General features: G+C 50.6%; 3 protein-coding genes across 3 annotated transcripts in view; all 3 read left to right on the top strand.

Moving 5' to 3' along the window:
* LOC144247049 (axonemal central pair apparatus protein HYDIN-like) overlaps positions 1-18,944 on the top strand; it is a 91,936-nt gene that overhangs the window by 65,174 nt on the left and 7,818 nt on the right. The window contains exons 45-55 of the mRNA XM_085589334.1: positions 447-568; positions 2,582-2,741; positions 4,070-4,169; positions 4,789-4,888; positions 5,374-5,541; positions 10,019-10,211; positions 14,339-14,447; positions 15,724-15,996; positions 16,341-16,483; positions 17,136-17,357; positions 18,522-18,682. Of these exons, the coding sequence (XP_085445460.1) occupies positions 447-568; positions 2,582-2,741; positions 4,070-4,169; positions 4,789-4,888; positions 5,374-5,541; positions 10,019-10,211; positions 14,339-14,447; positions 15,724-15,996; positions 16,341-16,483; positions 17,136-17,357; positions 18,522-18,682 (1,751 nt within the window). The remainder of the gene's footprint in view (positions 1-446; positions 569-2,581; positions 2,742-4,069; positions 4,170-4,788; positions 4,889-5,373; positions 5,542-10,018; positions 10,212-14,338; positions 14,448-15,723; positions 15,997-16,340; positions 16,484-17,135; positions 17,358-18,521; positions 18,683-18,944) is intronic.
* Positions 220-2,174, top strand: LOC146766346 (axonemal central pair apparatus protein HYDIN-like). The gene is made up of 3 exons (XM_085589376.1): positions 220-616; positions 792-974; positions 1,212-2,174. The coding sequence occupies exons 1-3, from the start codon at positions 579-581 to the stop codon at positions 1,321-1,323; spliced, it is 333 nt and encodes a 110-aa protein (XP_085445502.1). The 5' UTR covers positions 220-578; the 3' UTR covers positions 1,324-2,174.
* On the top strand, positions 2,184-3,584 carry LOC146766345 (axonemal central pair apparatus protein HYDIN-like). The gene is made up of 2 exons (XM_085589375.1): positions 2,184-3,019; positions 3,176-3,584. The coding sequence occupies exons 1-2, from the start codon at positions 2,964-2,966 to the stop codon at positions 3,546-3,548; spliced, it is 429 nt and encodes a 142-aa protein (XP_085445501.1). The 5' UTR covers positions 2,184-2,963; the 3' UTR covers positions 3,549-3,584.

The following is an 18,944-nucleotide window of genomic DNA, read 5'->3' as shown; positions in this document are numbered from 1 at the left end:
TCACCATTGTGGCACCGTGAGGTGCTGCTGTGGAAGACAATCTGGTGGGTGCTCCAGTGGTGCCAGGGCAGGGACCAGGCTGGATGGGGGCATGGGGGACAGGTTGGATGGAAAGAGCATTGTGGAGAGGTAGTGAAGATGTGATGGGGCCTCGTGTCTGCAGGTCTCCTTTCTGTCAGGGATGGGACAAAAGAGACAGCTCTGTGGAGACAGAGCAGTTCTGTAAGACAAGAGGTAAAAAAATCACTTAAAACCATCAACTTGCTTTGAGGAGAGTCCTGAGTTTGAAGGAGTGTCCTAGGCAAAACACCAATAAGGAAGACCAAGTCCATGGGCAGGTGGACTTATTTATTCTCTCTTCTGTTGGTGAACACACCCTCATTTTGCTTTCCAGGATGGGGATGTCTCAGGGCTCACCTCTCCCTCTCTTTTCTCTCTCCCCTTAGGCCAAGGCCCCAAATGTGAAGGGCAGTTCTGCTGAGGGCCAACCAAAGACGGGTACAGCAGCCAGCAGAGACAGCTCTCTAAAGGAGAAGCAGAGAAGTCCCCAGGATTCCTCTGCAACAAGGTCCAAAAGTATGCTGGAAAGTGCCTCAAACCCCACAGAATTCCTCAGGTGAGGCGCACAGGAGGAAGTGATGCCTCTGCTTCTTTGGTCCTCTGGCCAAACAAGGCCCATCATCCCCAGCTCCACAGTGACCCTGTGCCAGTGCCTCCACGGGATGGCGAGTGCACCCTCCTTGTTTCGTTTGCTCCTCAGCAATGTCTGAAGGCTCCTCTTTAATTGCCAGGCTGAAACGGTACCGGTGGCTAGTGCCTGCCCACGGTGAGGTGAAACTGAAGGTCCACTTCTCCACCAAAAAGCCAGGGAAATTTGAGCAGACACTGAGGTTTGAGCTCGTGCAGACAAAGCACCCGTACGAGCTGCCCTGCTGTGGCACCGGCCTGTACCCCAGCATCAGCCAGGACCCACGGTAAGGCTGGCCCCTGGCAGCCCCCACAGCACAGCTGCCCCTGAACTCACAGCCAGGGCTGACCCCTGGGGCTTCTGCCTGGGCAGATCGTGCTGCCTGAGGTCACCCAGCACCTCCTCCTGTGCTGGAGCTGGCAAGGCAGATGGTGCCTCAGCCACCAGGAAGGGTTTTGGCTTTCTGACTACATTTCCTACTTGGAGCATCTCATAGCTCTCCTTCCCCACTTTCTCTGCCCAGGCTGGTGTTTCCACAGTGGAGGGAGACCATGGAGGCAGATGACATCATCTTCAAGGAATATGTTGAGAGCACAAAGCAATTCCATTTTGGACCGCTGCTGTGTGGGAAATAAGAGACTGGTATGTGCTCCCTGCTGGGCTTTGCACTTTTGTGGACACACCTAGGGAGAACAGGCTGTCCTGGTGGCACAATCCAGGGCAGTCCCCAGCAGAGTCCTGGGAGACACATGGGTTTGAAGGACCACAGATGTGTGAACTTGAGCAGATAAGAGGCAAATGAGCCTTGGAGGAGCTGCTCTGCCTGCCCAGTGGGTGCCTTGGTGGCCACCTTGGTGGCCAGAGCCACAAGCTGCTGCCAGTCCAAAAGTGATTTGGGGGCAACTTCTGTCCCCCTCCACATCTCAGCTTCACCCCTTAGAAAATGAACTTTATGGTGATTTTTGAAATGCTTTGAGCTCTGCAAGTAGCCTGATCAAGCAATTATTCTGTAGATGGTTTTGTAAACCTTTTTTTAATCTGGAATTTTATTAATAAGATTTTATGGTTGACCTGCCAATGGGTATCAGGAGGAACGTACAGCAGGAATTACATTTTCCTGTAAAAACGTTGCATCCTCACTGCTGGATAAAGTTTGCCTAAACACACTGTCATTGAAGCTATTGTGTATTTCTACTTTTACTGTCACTCTTTTTTTTCAATAATATTTCAGATCTTGTCTCCATAGGAACTCTGGAGGGCTAAGTCTATTTTGACAGCCCAAGGAAATGAAATCGAAATAGTTTAAAATAGCAGACAATCATTAGCCAGATTGATGGATGGTCTGGGATTTGTGTTTGCTTCTTTTACCCTTTCACTCCAAAGTCATTTCCACACCTGAGAGAAGGGTCATTTGTTACATTTTTGCATTTCTCTTGAAAATTGATGCTTTATATTTCTTTCTCAGACTTGAGCTAACCCATGAAATTCAAACCAGTTTCATGACTTTGATGAAAAAGATTAACTAAACTCTTTTTCCAAAAGCCTTTTTGTATACCCTGCAGGGAAGGCACACCAAGAAAGAAGGGGAAAGAACCCATGTGCCTGGTGCACTGTTATTTTTCTGGGCACCTTTGAATTTGCATTGTATCAAAAACTCTCAAAGTGGCCTGAGCATCATCAGGCTTCTGGGCTGGAGGCACCAAGTCCGGGGGAAGGCATCAGAGTAAGGCCAGGCTGAGCACACGGCCATGCCCCTGACTGGGATCCATTTCCCTCACTTGTTTGTTAGAGCAGGGTCTTCCAGCACTGCTTCCTCAGGTGCACACGGTGCTCTCCTCTGTGTGTGGCAAAGGCAGCAGTCTGCTCTGCAGCCTTTTCCCCTTTTGTGGACAGGTACAAGTGCCAGAACTGTCCCAGCAACTCGGAGAAAATAACCATCCTCAACAACTCCCCCATGAACATAGAGGTCCAGTTCTCCTTTGAGAATGCTGGGAAAGCAGCGATGTTCCGCTTGGACTCTCACAGGATGGCGCTGAAACCAAAGGAGAAGCAGGTAGGAGAAGGGCAGGCAGAGCAGGCACCATAGAAGTTCCCAGGGGCTGCTCCTCCTGCTCACACACAGAGCTCTTTCAATTTCTTCCTGTGGGGCCGTGTCCAGGAGCTGACCATTTGGGCATACCCCACTTCCCCTGGCTTCCTGCAAGACAAACTCATCTGCAGCATTGGGAAGAACCCGGAGCCAGTGGTCTTCAGCCTGTGCTGCCATGGGGTGCACATGAAGCTGGAGGTCAGCCCCCTGGAGCTGTCTTTTGACAAGCTGCTTCTGCACAGGTCAGTCATCCCACAAGCACTCCAAAACCTGTGACAAAGAGAAAACATTTGACCCTGGTTTCCAGGGCATGGATGGAGCTGCTCCAAGTTGCATTCAGCGGCCAGGCTGGTGTCACCATCCGGCAGCTGACACCAAGTGCCTTCCTGTCTCTGCAGGACTGACAACAGGACCTTGGTCCTGAGAAACAACACCCTGCTGCCCGTGGCCTGGCAGCTCAGTGGGCTGGATGACCTTGCTGAGGACTTCTCCTTGTCACGAGATAACGGCACCATTGATCCCTGCTCAGAGTTTGAAGTGACAGTGCATTTCAAGGCCGGGCAGCCTGGCAGCATTGAGAAGAGCCTCCAATTAGAGGTGAGAGGGGCTGTGCCCTGCCTGGCAGAGCGGGGCACAGTGAGCAGCTGTGTGCTGCTAGGGACAGAGCCAGGAAGAGCTGCACCTGACAGACACAAGGGTGCTGTGACCCCAGCTTCTGCCTCTGCACAGCGTTTGCCAGAATGTGCAGTGCGTCCACATCCCCCCAGATAACCAGACACTGCATCCTGAGCCTGTACCACAACCACCTTGTCCCTGTTAGTGGTTGAAGGTTGCTGTGTGGTTGTACAGACTGCAGCGTGATCTCTACATTCCTCCTGGACGTTCTCTGAAGCTCTTGCATAGTGCAACAAACTCTCCCCCTGGGATTTTGTTCCCCGTGGATTAGGGGCTGCATTTCAGAGAGGGTGCTAGGTGATTGGAGAAGGTTGTCAATGCCACCTGCTCTGAGAAACCTCACACTTCTTGTGGTTGTTCTTACATCTCTGTGCCTCTCAAGGATGCTTTAGCAGCAACATTCCCTGCTGTGGGAGTGCAGAGTTGGGCTGATAGGGTTTTTTACTGCAGCAGAATCCCACTGGGGCAGCCCATGAGATAAACAGTAAAGCTTGGGAGTCCTCCAATGCTTGTGAAGCCAGGGAGGCCGTAGGGGAAGCAGCCAGCAGAGACAAGGACTGTCAGGCTGTCTACCAAAAGAATAATTAATGAACAGTGTCTGTTTCTTGCTGCCTCAGGTTTCAGATACAGAAAACATCCTGGGGATTGTTCAGACTGAAAACATCAAAATCTCTGCAGAAGTCTATGACATTCCTCTGAGCATCGACATCCCTGAAGGTCAGTGGATGCATCCCAAACAAAGCAGTCCAGGTGCACTGCATTACCTTGGGAGGTGGGCAACCAAAGCACATGGGATGGGATGGGATGGGATGGGATGGGATGGGATGGGATGGGATGGGATGGGATGGGATGGGATGGGATGGGATGGGATGGGATGGGATGGGATGGGATGGGATGGGATGGGATGGGATGCAAGGATGGCATGGACACATAAAGCACGTACCCTGCAAGGTGCATGGAATAAAGCATTGTCAGCGCACTGACAGCCTTAAGTCTCTCCCCTCTGAACTCTGAAGTGTGCAGCTTCATGTGCAGATTGGATTTTGGGGCTTTGAAACAACAGTGACGTGAACAGGCAGTTGCAACTCCCACAGGCCCAGCACAGCATATAAAGCAATTGGATTTGTGTTTGGAAGCGAGGAAATGGGAGACAAGCTCCTTAGGTACTAAGCCTGCAGATATTTTGAGTGGGAAGAGAAAGGGTAGACAAGTAGCTGGAAAACACTTCCAAGAATGGAAACTTGCTGAAAAGGGTTTTGTGCCAAGACCTCCATGTAGTTTGTGACCTGGTATATTCTGCAACCATGTTTGACTTTGCTCTGTGGGTTTTCTGCAGGTCCAGATGGAAGCTTGGAATTTGGAACCATTAATGTCCTGGATAATGTGAAGAAAGTCCTGAGTCTGAAGAGCAAAGGGGTATACAACATTGAGTACAGGTGAGTCCAGCTGCCTGGTAGTGAGCATTTCCTCAGGCTCCCAAGCCTGTGTTGTCCCTCTGTCAATGGCTAGAACTGTTTCCATGCTGGCTGCCTCATGGTAAATAAAAAACTTGGGCTCTCTGATCTCAATTATTCTACCAGAGAATCCAGCCACAAACCAGCAGTTCTTCACAGCTCAGCTGGAGCCCAAAGGAGAGCCCCAGAAATGTCAGCCACTGAAATGCTGAGATTCATTGCCTTTCTTTGATGGTCACCTCCTTTCTCTTTCTGAGACTCTGTAAAGGAGTGAATGAAAAATTTTGTCTTAAGGTTTCTTGCAGTAACCTCGTGACTGACTGCACTCTCTGTCAAGATCCAGGATTCCCTGAGCAGAGCTGGACTCTCCCATTTCTTTTTTTCTGGTCCAATGCAAAGTCCTGGCTGTGCTGGTGGCACCTATATTTTTAACTGCAGAGATCTCCATTCCTTCCCTTTCTCCCCAGTTTCATGCTGAAGGATGCAGGTCCCAGGATGCAAGACTTGGCATCCCACTTCACTGTTGAGCCTCAGTCAGGCATGCTGACTGCCTCCCAGTCTGGTGTGAATATTGAGATGCTCTTCACCCCACAAGTGAAATTGTCCTCAAGAACAAGCCCATCCTGTACTGCTAGGTGAGCTGCCTGGGCCAGGCTGTGTTATCACACGATGTTCTGGGAGCATAAACAGGATAGGTGTCTAATGGAAGGAGGGCCTTACTGGAGAATCCTCTCTCCTACATACACAAACAAAGCCTTTCAAAACCATTTGGGAGGCTTCCTAAGTGGAGCTGAGCATCTGACTCTGGAGGAGGTGCTTAAACAGGGAGGGTAAATGGATGGAGGTGGAGGCTGGGACTGGGGTAGAGGCTGGCCTCTTTGCTTTGGTTACCTCCCTTCCTGTGGACACAGGTGATAGATGGCAGCTCAAGGGAAGGAGGCCAGGCTGTCACCAACATCCCATTGAAGGTGTCAGCAAGAGCCGAGTACAGCAAGTACAGCGTTGAGCCTGCCTCACCCACCGACTTCGGTACCATGATCAAGGGCACCAGGAAGAGCCGGACTCTTGTGCTGAAGAACAAAGGCATGGTCAACTTCAAATTCCACATCCGCCAAGCAGACAAGGGTGCATCTGCATTGGAAAGCAAAAGGTATGAGAAGCCCTGCACCACCCTTCCTGTGAGGAGGCACCACCCCACAGCTGGTATGTGGCAGGCAGCCACAGCTATCATCCATTTGCATCCCTGGCTAGGGGAGAGGGAACAAAAAAATGTCTCAGTATCCCCATGTGTAGTACAAAGCTGGTGATAAAGCTGCTCTGTCCAGCAATGGGTGCTACAGGCTGCTCTCTGGGAGCCATCAGGAGCAAGAAGGCTTTCCTCTGTGAGGAGGAAGGCCAGCTTTGGCCTCAGAGAAAGGCAGGGGAGCTCAGCATGACAGATATCTTTGCTTTCTCCCCTCAGTTCAAAGCAAGAGGAATCTGCTCCATCAGCTACAGAGCTCTCAACAGGAAGGAAATCAAGCTCCTCAACACAGGTGAGTGACTCCTGCTCCCCAGTAGTGCTGCTGCAAGGGATGTGAGAAGATGCTGCTGTGCCCAGGCCTGGGGGCTCATCGCCACAGGGTGGGACATGGTCTGCAGGATGGAGTCCAGTATCTGCTCAGTCCCACTGAACGTTCTGTACTCTGGCTCTGACCTGGAGTTGTAGGGTCAACAGAGGGGGGAGCAGGTCCTGTGTTTGGTAGCTGTGAGCCAGCATAGGTCTGTGAACACCACAGAAGCAAAAACATCCCCCACTGAACTCCCAGTCCACAGAGCTCAGACAACATTGCTTTTTCTTCTTCCCAGTCTCTACCTCTCTCCCATCATTTCTCACAGATATTTCTGCTCTCCTGTGTTACCTCTGGAGATTGAAGGATCACAGCTACCACCTTCATTCTTTACACTCGGACTCCTTTCTCTCTGCCACTTGGGACAGGCTTGCAGCTCCTCTTGGCTTGTTGCTCTCAGCCTGGAGCTGCCTTTGGGCCATGCAGTCATCCTTCCCTGCCCTGGGACTGGGTGCTTGGGCCCAGCTGGAAGCCAAGGCAGGACATATTCCTTGCTGGGGTGCTGAAGGCACAGCTATTAGCCATCAGCCTCTCCTGGAACTTTTTCTGCAGGATCGCCTCATTCTTGGCATGTTCAAGGTGTCCCCCTGCTCTGGCTCTGTCCATCCGTGGGGCCAGCAGGTGATCAGAGTGGAATGCTTTGCCAGGCAAGAGGGGATATATGAGGAGCAGCTCTACACTGACATCACAGGCAGAGACCCCAAGGACAATCCCCTCGGCATTCCCTTTACCCTGATGGCCGAGTCCTACTTCCCAGGTACCTACTGCCCACAGTCACACCTGCTGCTGATCAGCGCCTAAACTTGCTGCTTGGATAGAGAGGCATGCTAGCCCTGGTGTCCCACCTTAAAATCCTCAGAGGTTCCAGCCCTCTTCAAGTCCACCAGTGGACTCATCCCTTCCAGGCTGAGAGGGATGCATGGAAGGATAAAAGGAAAGCAATGCTCTCTAAGACTGAGGTTGACTGAGCTCCATCCTCACAGCCAGCTCCCCCACCCAAGGCTGGGTTTAGCAGTCACCCAGGCAGAAAGGGCTTATCAAGGCTTCTGAGAGGCCAGCAGGGTCATCAGGGAGGCTTCTCCATGCTCACCCCTCTGGTCTGTCCACAGCACTTGTTAAAGATGTCAAGTTAATCTTCAAGGAGTACCCGATCGCAGCAGCACCAACTTCTGCCACGAGCTGCAGTCATTGAAAGGTGCGGGCCTGTTCATCAGAGATGAGAACAAATTCGTCTTCCACAAGGTTGTGGTTGGGCAAGAGGCTGAAGCTCATTTCAATATCTACAATGCAAGCCGTCTGCCATGTGATGTGGCCCTCTCCATCAAACCCCTGCCTGGAGAGGTAAGAACGGAGGCCAAGGTGGTGGTTGTCCTCTAAAGGCCGTGTGAGAGCCTGTTTTGTTCTCCAGATGCATTGCTTCCTGTGGCCCAGACTAGGCTAGCTCAGTGCAGCTCAAACTGCAGGAGAGAGCAGCAGAGCCAGGGAACAGTTGTGTGGAATTCTGCATGTCTGGGGCAAGGTTTTGGCTCACACCTCTGGGTCTTCAGTGGGAGAAGTGAATCCTTCTAAACCTCTCTTGGAAGCACACTCGGAGACGGGCTGTTATGAACTGACGTGTCAGGGCTCAAAGGAGAGCATTTTCTCCGTTAAGAATTGACATGTCAGGGCTCAAAGCAGACCATTTTCTCAGTTACGAATTGACATGCCAGGGCTCAAAGCAGACCATTTTCTCAGGGTCCCTGGCTTTTCCTTCTCTTTGAAGGCCAGTTCTAGGTTATTTGCAGGATCTTCCATGCAGTGCCCACCTCCCATATAGGCTGGGGCAGCTGCCAGGTCTCAAAACACACAATGCTTTAGCACAAGGTCAGCATGCCCTGGGAGGGAGGGAGCCTGTCCAGGGAAGCAGGAAGGAAGACACTGTCTGGGGCTGTTCTCAGTAATGCATTTATGAATAAAACTGTGTCATGATGAAAGGTATTTTCTCCTAACACTGCTCTCTGGGTTCCAACAAGGAAAAAAAACCCTATCGAAAGCATTTTCAAGGTGGATCCAGTCAAGATGTCCATTGCCGCCTCATCCTATGCTCTTGTGAAGGTGACCTTCACCCCACCAGACGAGCAGGACTACGATTGCATTATCAAGGCTTCCCTTGTCATGCCAAAATGGTAACTAACCCTGTGAAATACTGGGGGAGGCCTCACTGACAGCTGCCTCTCTCCTGGGAAGGCACAGACCTCTTGTTAGCTCTAATGCTTTCGGTAGCCTTAGGCAGAGTTCTTGGCATCAGATGATCTAGGAGTAACTCTTAGAGCAGAAAAATGAGGCTGATGATTTATTCTCTGTGAGAAACCATGAAGACAGGGAAATACTCTGTAGCGAATTGGAAGCTACTGAGATGTGCTGCAGCTGAGCTCTGGCCGTTTCCAAGTACAAAGGCTTAGATGAAGCAGTTTCTGTGCCAGCAGGTCAGCAGGCACATTTTGCTCTTTGTTTCTGTACAATTAAGTGATCCTCTGTGATTCCCTGGCATTCATTAAGTGCCGCCGTGCCAAGCTGCAGCCGCTGGGCTTCCCCTGCCCGGCAGAGGCACGGCCAGCTGCGGGGAACGCTCCCCTGGATCTCCAGGAGAGCCGGGGAGCGGCTGAGGCAGAAGTTTCACTGTCTGCCTTGGGTGGCAGAGAGGCGGCGTCCGAGGAGATAACGAGGGAGCTGACTCAAGGCTAGGGAAACAATTTCAGGTTTAATCCAGGCTCCGGGGAACCCAGTGCCACGGAGAATCCAGCAGCCAAAAGCGCCCTCGAGGCTTTTGCAACGTCTTAAATAGCGGGGCGGTAGCAGGGGGAAGGGAACGCCCATTGACCCGTGCGGGATTTGGGGCAGTGGAAGGTGAAAGGATAGACAGACACAAAAACCAATGGGGGAAACTGAAGGGAGGGAGCCCGGGCCCTCATCCAATCCCTCGAGGCCCAGGGAGCAGATCGGGAGGAAGGCGCTGGGAGCCGAGTGACGGACCAGGGAGCGGGGAGCGGGGAAGTGCCCGAGCGCTGTGAGGGAGATCGGCGCTGAGGGGGCGGCGGGAAAACGCGGGGCGGAGCCGCTGGGAGAAAATGGCGGGTGGAGGGGCGAGCCGCTGCACAACTGTTACAGGAATATAAAAACACACTACAACAATTAAGCTATGCTTTTGCTTGTTGCATGTCTCATCTCACTGCAGCCAGGGGATTTGCCATATCTCATCTGATGCCTCGTTATTTACCTGCTGCACTGCTTGATTCAATTAAGTGGAATTAGTTTTAACTGTTATTGTGGAAGGCTCTGGCTCTTTGGAGCAGATTCCTCTTGTGAACGGCCCTGAGTGGATTGGGAAGAGGCTGGTGGGGGCTGTGTTGTGCGGTACATGAGCACCAAGAAGGAAAAACACTGTGGGTGGCCCTTGCTGCTTAACTTGCCCGTGAGAAATGAGTTAGTGCCAGCTGAAATTGTTTCTGTGTCTCTCCTGCAGCTCTGTGAGAATTGAACCTCGGATCGTGACCTTCCATATCAGCGGGAAGGGGCTCGAGCCACAGCTGACAGTCGTGTGCCCAAGTGCTCACAGCAAGAGGGGAAATGCCATGCTGCGCTTCAAGAGGCTCCAGGTGGGGGATTCAGAGACGCTGCCCCTGGTCGTCCGTAACAATGGCATCGCACCTGTGGAGGTGAGGAGGACCTGCTCGAGGAATGGTCTGGTTTGGGAGCAAGTGCTTGTGGCACAGGGGAAGGGTCCCAAAAAACATGGCACACCTGGGAAGAGGTGTCAGAATTCTTTTTAAGAAAGTGACCTGTTGTGGCGCGGCATGCGCTCCTCTCGCCGCGGCACTCCGAGCCGTGCCAGGCTGGGCGGTGAGGGAAGAGAACGGGCAGCCGCTTCCCCCTGCAAGCTCTGCAGTTCAGTTCGTGGTGCGCGGGGACAGACGAAGGCGACACGGGACTTGGGGGTGAACGGGATGGTTTTATTCAGTGAGCCCCAAGACCCCCTCGGGGGCGGGAGCAGAGGTTTTATACAGAACTCAGGAGGAGGGGTGTAGGAACAGTAACCACTAAGGGAATAGCAGGGGAGGAGTTTAGGGCAGAACTAACATATCACAAACCTATCAGGGGAAACAGGGGAGTGGAATAGTACAAATGGATCAATAGAGTGTTGAGCCTCACTAAATAGACAGGGAATGGTCTGGAAGTTGAGGAGGGGGCTAGGGGAGAGCTAGGGAAGACTGACACTGGGGAGAGGAGGAGATTAGGGATGGGGGGGGGGAAACAGATATTAAACAAATATTAAATGAAAGAAAAACACACCACCGCATCTCCCTCTTTTCTTTTACAAAAGGAAGGAGAATTCTGTGGTTTAAGCAAATTAATACAACATAAAATTATATGATAACTTTGTAAATTACTTAAAGGACATGAAGGACACATTATTGCATTTATAGGGCAGGAAGAGTAGTAACATCCTAAATCAGACATAAGACTGTACAAAACTTGCTGTTTTGCTGCTCTGAGTAACAATCTAGAATAATGTAAATAATTGAAATAATTGAAATAGAATTGAAATCAGATAAAAACTAGGTGATTGAAGTAGAATGAAATAGTTAACAGAAATTAAACTAAAAAATTGAATTAGAATTATTAAAATCACAACTATCCAATTTAAATAAAATAATTAAATGGAATTATCGGAATTAAATACAATAAAAGATTAACTAAATATAACTAATAAATTTTTAAACCTCGCAGCAATGCAGCAAGCCTGAAGCGATACACTAGTTATGCGATTCCTGTAGCAATAATGGTTAAAAACACAGCCTTTAAGTCAAAAAATATTAGAAAAGACTGAATTAATTATAAAAAAATATTAAAACAGCTTAATATAAAATCAAATTGTAACATTACATATTATTAAAAAAAACATAAGTTGAAAGACATCAAAAAATGATAAACTAATTGTGATTACAACACATGAAACATATAAAAACTTCATCTGGAATACATAAAATTGTCCTAAACTTAAGTCCAAATTAAGGGTACAAAGCACATCAGGATTTGTGACTTCATCTGATTTAAAACTTGCTTTGTTACGGCGTTTGCGATGTTCAGCTTCTTAAATTCTTAAAGCAGAGTCAGCGGATAGCGGCGCTTGTAATGTTCAGCTTCTTAAAATTTCTAGAGCAGAGTCAGGTCAGCGAAGTGGTTTGTCCAATTTGAATGTTTGTTTGCGAGGTGGGCCTAATATCTTGAGTATTAATTAAATGGGATGCTATTTCTTTCTATAAAATATAACTCAACAAATAGATTATTCAAAAAATAATTAAAAGCAAAAAGGAATTCGTAGTTAAATAAAAAGGAGTATTGGGTAGGGTACATTAAGGAATAGGATAGGGGAATCAGACAATCACTTAATTAGTGATTGCCATGATTAACAGGGGATATCGGTAAGGGGTGGACTGGGGTGCTGCCATTTTAGGGGGAAGAAAAAATGACGGATCCCCAGTCCCGGGTTTCGGCTCCATTTCCTCGGAAGAAGATCCCTCCCGACCTTCCCCCCGGAGGAAGAGCCAGAAGAAGGATTGGGGAATATCCAACCCCGCCTCCCCACAATAGGGACTAGCCTCGTGCAGGGACGGTGCAGGGCTATTGGGAGAGAAATGGGACTGGCGGGAAACCAGGGGCGGAAAAGAAGGGTCAAGGCGGGAAATGGGTCCCGAGCGGCGTGGCCAGCGCCATTTTGGGAGGGGGTGCCAGATACACTGCACTTGGCCTGAGCAGCGTCCGGCAGGGCACTTGGGGCAGCTCGGCCACAGCAATCCCCAAGGGAGGATAAGAAAGGGTTTTAGGAAAGTCCGAGGGGATGGGGATATAGGGAGCTTCACAGAAGCAAAAAGGGGAAATTTATGGGGGGGGGGGGGGGGGGGGGGCGCCCAACGCAGCTGGATGTCAGCGCAATGCGTGGGTGTAAAGGGCCCCTTTTAACAACTCTCCTATAGCTAACGTGTTGTCTTCTTAGCTGATCCCTATTGGTGTCTTTTCTACCCCCTCCATCCAGCCCAGAATGGGGAGGGGAGGATAGAGAAGACAACATTTTCGAGGAGAAGAAAAAGTGATCCAATCTAGGTCCCCACAGAAGACTAGGCGAAGAATAGCACTCAGTGCTAGCTTCCCCCAGAAAAGGAAAACCCACCCGCCTGCCAGGGACATGCAAGGCTACAGCCCCAGTCTGGGCGCAGACGGGAGTTAAAACGCAAAAAAAAAAAGTGGCAGACCCAGCCGCCCATCGGGGCGATCCCCACCCTGTGTAGCCTATCTTACCTTGCAGGCTCGGACGGAGATGGCTTGAATCTTCTCTTCGACTCGATGGAAAAGTCGCGCTAAAAACTGGGGATGTTCCTTCCCGGTTTTGGCCCTTCCAGAGGCCTGGGTGTTCCCGTTAAACCAAGACTCGTCCCCGAAGCCTTGGTTTCAGCCACTATCAGCCTCCGGTGGTCTCACTGCAGATGCTGACCGAGGAACGAACCTCTTCTCGGTCAGCCTTTCTTCAGGCTCCCCCGAGCCGCTGCCAAAACCGCCCTCTGTGTCCTCGAGTAAGTCTGCCCGCCAAAAAGCTCTGCAGCCCGGCTGCCCGTGCAGCGCGGCTGCTCCAGGGCGGGTAGATGGCGAGAACAAAGAGGTCCCGGAGCCTCAATCTTTTTCGCTCGACGCTCAGCTCCTCATAGCACCGGCAGAGCTTTTACGGCCGTAGATTTTCCTCTTCCCTCCTTCTTCTTCTGTGAGGCGGGCGCCCCCACGAATTTGCCCGTTTTTTTTACAAGACGAAGGAGGGAACCATCCTCTTGCTACCATATGTTGTGGCGCGGCATGCGCTCCTCTCGCCGCGGCACTCCGAGCTGTGCCGGGCTGGGCGGTGAGGGAAGAGAACGGGCAGCCGCTTCCCCCTGCAAGCTCTGCAGTTCAGTTCGTGGTGCGCGGGGACAGACGAAGGCGACACGGGACTTGGGGGTGAACGGGATGGTTTTATTCAGTGAGCCCCAAGACCCCCTCGGGGGCGGGAGCAGAGGTTTTATACAGAACTCAGGAGGAGGGGTGTAGGAACAGTAACCACTAAGGGAATAGCAGGGGAGGAGTTTAGGGCAGAACTAACATATCACAAACCTATCAGGGGAAACAGGGGAGTGGAATAGTACAAATGGATCAATAGAGTGTTGAGCCTCACTAAATAGACAGGGAATGGTCTGGAAGTTGAGGAGGGGGCTAGGGGAGAGCTAGGGAAGACTGACACTGGGGAGAGGAGGAGATTAGGGATGGGGGGGGGAAACAGATATTAAACAAATATTAAATGAAAGAAAAACACACCACCGCAGTGACCAACATCTGTTCTCCAAGAAGAGAGTTCTTGGAAATTTTCCATCCAGGCTTTCTTCTTCTAAGTTGAACACAAGAAAAGTGGTGTTTTCCCCCGTCTCTCAGGTCACCGTCTGTTCTCATGGACATGTGTGATTTCCCACTTCCATTAGATTGTATTTGATCCTAGCTTACTACCTTTTAAGTAAACTTAGTTGTGGTTTAATTACATTCTGCCCATTACTTTCTGTCCTGTTTGGTTCTGTGTCAGTTCTATCCAGATGCTTCTGAACACCCTTTTTTCCTGCTGGTTTGACTTAACTTTTGTGCTAAATGCTGTTTGTAGTGGGAGAGGTGCTGGGCTCTCATGCAGGACCAGCAGCACTGTGGTGTCAGTCTCCCTGTGCCATCCTGTACTCACACCAGTATCACTGTGCTCTGGGTTCCCTTTTCTCAGTTTATGTTATGCCTGGAGGATAAGCATGGAGTGTTCTTCTTGAGAAGGAGGGCCTCCACACTCAGGATATTCCGCACTGGAGATGTGGAAGAGAACTCCGTTGGAAACGGTAAATCCATTAACCATGAAGTGTGATCATGCAAAGAGGGAAAGCCTGTGCCCTGCTCTTGGCTTCTCCGAGCAGCAGCCAGATGTTAGGCACACTTTCTTTTATTGGGCTCTGTCTCCCAAGCTTTTCTTGGGGACTTTTTGCAGGGTCTCCTCCTAGCAAGTTGTAGGAAGTTCTTCTGTTCTTCTAGACATGGTGGGTTGAGTTGTGGGGGGCTGTCACTACCTCAGTGGACCCTCTGAAGTATTTGCTGCATGTGGGAAGGTACCAGCCTGAACACACACAGCCCTTGAGCACAGAGACAGCCAGCAGAAGCCAAAAGCACTCTTTGGCTCAGCTTTGCATATGGCTGGAGCTGGCTGGAAGCAAATGGAATAAGGGCTGGGCATCAGCCTGAGGTTAAGCTGCTTAAGTGGTGCTGTGTCTGGAGGTGGCAGTCCTGTGAACAGAGGAAGAGGTTCTGGGGCCACTGGGGGTAGAACCTTGTGAGAACCCCAGCCTTGCTTTGGGTCCTCATGTGGTGGTGAAATTCCTCCTCCAACCCGTGCTTCCAAAGAAAAACTCCGCAGGCTTTAGCTGTTCGGTCTCAAGGCAGTTTATTGCTAGTTATCTAACAGATTATGTTCTTGGACTGCGGTTATTTGATCAGCGGCCTGGGTAGAGGCACACACACACTCTGACATCCTCTCCATCTGCTGTCTTCTTCGTCTCTCCCTCCGCCCAGGGTTGCTGCTATCTTTTATAAGATATATTACGTATAACATGTTTACAATTATTCCCCAATACCTACTACCTACGTTGCCAAGTGTTTTTCTACTCTAAACCAATCTGTGAGTGCCAACATCACCAAGAACATGGAGGTAAGGAAGAAGAAGGAAGAAGGATGGGTTCAGCCCACTTTCCTCCATCTTAGAACTTCTGACCCCCATGTACAAAGTGAAAACCCCCCTGTACATGTGTTAAAACCCCCCTGTACAGTACTAAAAAAATTTCCCCTCTTCTTTGTAACTACTTTTACTATACTATCTAACCTTTTGTGACTGCTCGTTCCACCTCCAAAGTTGGTAATTCATTCCATGGCTCAAACTCAAAATCACAGTTGTTTTTCAGCTGTCTGCCAGGGTCTAGAATGCTTCTGACCAAGGCCTGGAACCTCTAAAATGTCTGAGAGACATTTTGAGTTCCCACAGAACCTGTGCTTAGAAGGCAGCTGGTTTCAACCTCTTATTCCTCATCTATCCTGTGGAAATATTTCCTCTGTACAGCTGTATCACTTAATCTGATTTCCGTTGCTGTGCAGAGAGCAAGCCCCCAAAGAAGCTTTTCTTCCTTCTGTGTTCTGGGCAATCGACAAAGTTTGATGTCATTTTCAAACCCACCCTGGCTCAACGTCTGGAAGAGAAGATTTGTCTGTTAGTGGGGGACATCTGCATGACCCAAATAGAGCTGGTGGGTGAAGGCCACAGGGATGAATTCACCCTCGGTGGATTAGAGGAAGACATCCAGGAGAGGAATGCTGAGAGCAGTCTGAAGAAAGACATCATTGATGGTAAGAGAGGACAGGCTGCCAAGGTGTAGCAAGGAAGAGGAAAATGTCGGATCATGTGTGTCCTCCCTCTATCCAGGCCTGGGCTGTCACCCACAGGGCTTGGTGGCCTGTGGGCATGGCAGCCATGCGTGCAGAGCAGCGTGTGCTGTGCTGCATGTCGCTGGCTTAGGGACGTGTCAGGGTGTTGCCCTGGAAGTGGTGGGATGGGGAACTGCCTGGGGCACTCGCTCCAGAGGGAGGAAGGCTTGGAGCAAGGAAGCATTGAACATGCAGGTGTCTGTGCACGTGAGGGGGGCAGGTGGAGCTCCCTGCATGCTGAGATCCCTTGCTCTCCTCCTTTACAGCTGTCAGAGTGAATCACCTCCAGTTTGGGTACTGTCCTGTCAGGAAGCCCTGCCGCAGGACCTTCACCATCACCAACCACACCCGTACAAAGGTCATGCGCTTTGAGTGGGAGACAGACGCCCCATTCCAGTTCTTCCCCAAGGTGAGCGTGGACTGCTCTGCCTTTCCCCATTGCTCAAGCCCTGCCCTGGTGTTCCCAGGAGCTGGCAGGGAGTCCTCACGTACCAGTGATAGCCTGTTCCAGTGCCACGGAGGAGATGCAGCCCCTGGCTTGGCTGGGCCATGGCTGCCAGCCTTGCAGAAAAGGCTTCATGTTATGGGAGGTGGCACCTTCTGTTCATACTTTTGGATATCCAACTTTGTGTACATCCACTCTGAGGTGCAGATTCCTGGCATAGGTGTTCACCACATCAGTCCCTTTTGCTGTCAGTCCTGGCCTACCGTCCGCAGGGGCTGGCCCAGTTCCGGTCCCTTTGCCCCCTGGCTGACCTCTCCCAGGCCGCATGGCTTCCCCTCCCGCACCCAGCCCGTGGCTGGGCAGGGGAGGTCTGAGCTCTTCCCTGACTGGAACAAAAGAGAGAGTTGCCCTGGAGTTCTCCGCTTTTAACCCCCCTGTGTTCTCAGACGTGTGTCCAGTGTCTTCAGTGGTCACACCACGTGTCAGCATTCAAATCTGACCACTGATTGGTTTGACCCCAACTTCCTGAGAAAACTCACTTCCTTGTCAAACCAGGACACCTTGGCAGGGACCAGGCTTCCAATTTGGTCTTGACTCCCTCTCTGATTCTCCCTAGGTGGGACACCTCCATCCTGGCTGTGCCAAGGGCATCACAGTGATCTTGAAATCAGATGTCCCAGCCACCTTCAGGAGGCACCTTGTGAGCTGTAAGGTGACCAAGATTAACTTTGAGCTGCCACAAAGGAAGGTTCCTAACTGGGATGACCAAATGTGCATTGTCACATGGAAGGAAACGACCAAGAAAGACCTGGCAGCCAGCTGGCCTCAAAAAGAAAAGGTTAGAAGCAAAATGGCCAAAAAAGCCAACCCAGCTTTTACACAAAGAACCACCATAACACCATCACTGTTGGCTGAGCAGCTCCTGCTTTCTCTGGACATTGGACAGCCGTGAGGTTCACCAGCAGTGCATTCCAGGAGAGAGGTGGAAACACAGTGACTGGATACACTCACACGAGAGGGGGAAGCCTTTTGGCAAGAGACCTTTAGCCACACACAAACTGCATCAGTCTGTGCCACAAGCATGAGTGTTGCAGCCCCTGTTGAATGGGGAACGTTTTCTTAGTTTATCCCATTTTATGGCGTTAGAAATCTCTTCACCTCATTTCTTGCCTTTTTGCCAACAAGGAGTAAAGTCTGCTGCGCTCTGCCCCTTCTTTCAAAGCGGAGAGAAATCCACTTCTCCTGCATATGAACCCCAAGTTTTGTCTGCCTGGATACCAGAGAATTTGGTTGTCTCTGTATTGTGTGGGATATCTCATCATGGAGTAGCTCAGGCACCAATGCCAGTATGGAGGAGTCCAGAGAAGGATCATCTCCAGAGCTTCTTGCTTTTATTGTCATTATTGCCAAACACACTCATCTTGGGTGATGGTTCTTTCTGAGTTTCTGGACCATTTTAAGTCCTCTATACCATCCTCTTTTCTATCAGAACATGTGAGGGTGGAGACTTTCCTAGTGAGATCTTTCACATCCCAAAATGCCCATCCTCAGCTCCCAGCAACGTAGCTGTTGCTCCACACAAGACATCTGGAAAGCACTTTCTCCTAAGACAAGAAGAAAAAGGTGCTTTCTAGAACTCTTCAGTCTTGGGGTTCTCCATCCACAGAACTCCAGCAGGGGAACTGAAACCAAATTTTGAGACCTGCTGGATTTCAAGGGGACCAGGAAAAGAGTCAGTGCCTCTACAAGGTTGAAGTACAGGACTAGAGCACAGCTATAGTCTCCATCGATATATTAACAGCTGTGCTAGTGACTGCTTTGATCCGTGGGTAGAAACAACTACTGTAGCAGAGCAGTCTCAATGTTGTCATCTTTCCAGGGAAGTAAAAGTGAGTGGTCCTTTCTAGTCCCTCCGTGAGGCTGATCTTGGAGGCCAGAAGATTCCTTTCTCAGCCTGACTTTCTGGGCTCTGCTCAGTGATTCCTCCCTTCTCTGTTTGCAGGTGATCGAGATAGCCCCGGAGCCAGCTCACACTGTGGTGGAGGAGAGCAGCCAGGAGTTGGAGATGTACCTCAGTGCCGTTGTTGCCTACACCCAGTTCAAGCTGAACACGACCGTGGTTCAGTTCAAGGATACCTTGCCCTTCCAGACAAGGACCACCACGTGAGTGCTGGAGGCCAGGCAGGGCCCTGCGAGCAGGAGGTGCCTTTGCCCAGGGCTGGCCCAGTGCCCTGTTCCCAGAACTCTGCCCCAGCCAAAACCAGCACAGGCCCATTTATGTGCACACAAAGCCAAGCAGCTGGTGGTGGTCAGGAGAGGTTCAGTGCTGCCATACCTTTCTGCTGAGAACAACCATGGATTTGCTTTCACAGCATGTCTGCATCTGCTCAAGAATAAGTTTGCAGTCAAACCAAGACCTAAAGGC

The sequence above is a fragment of the Lonchura striata genome, chromosome 11 (assembly GCF_050655825.1).
Source record: "Lonchura striata isolate lonStrDom1 chromosome 11, ASM5065582v1, whole genome shotgun sequence".
Classification (NCBI taxonomy): domain Eukaryota; kingdom Metazoa; phylum Chordata; class Aves; order Passeriformes; family Estrildidae; genus Lonchura; species Lonchura striata.
The sequence above is the reverse complement of the archived record's forward strand: the minus strand, read 5'-3'. Positions and strand labels throughout refer to the sequence as shown.

Bases quoted from the DNA above. Each gene is read 5' to 3' on its own strand.
- LOC146766346 (XM_085589376.1), top strand. From the start codon at position 579: ATGCTGGAAAGTGCCTCAAACCCCACAGAATTCCTCAG. The intron at 617-791 runs GTGAGGCGCACA...TTTAATTGCCAG, and splicing joins AACCCCACAGAATTCCTCAG to GCTGAAACGGTACCGGTGGC. The intron at 975-1,211 runs GTAAGGCTGGCC...TTCTCTGCCCAG, and splicing joins AGCATCAGCCAGGACCCACG to GCTGGTGTTTCCACAGTGGA.
- LOC146766345 (XM_085589375.1), top strand. From the start codon at position 2,964: ATGAAGCTGGAGGTCAGCCCCCTGGAGCTGTCTTTTGACAAGCTGCTT. The intron at 3,020-3,175 runs GTCAGTCATCCC...CTGTCTCTGCAG, and splicing joins GACAAGCTGCTTCTGCACAG to GACTGACAACAGGACCTTGG.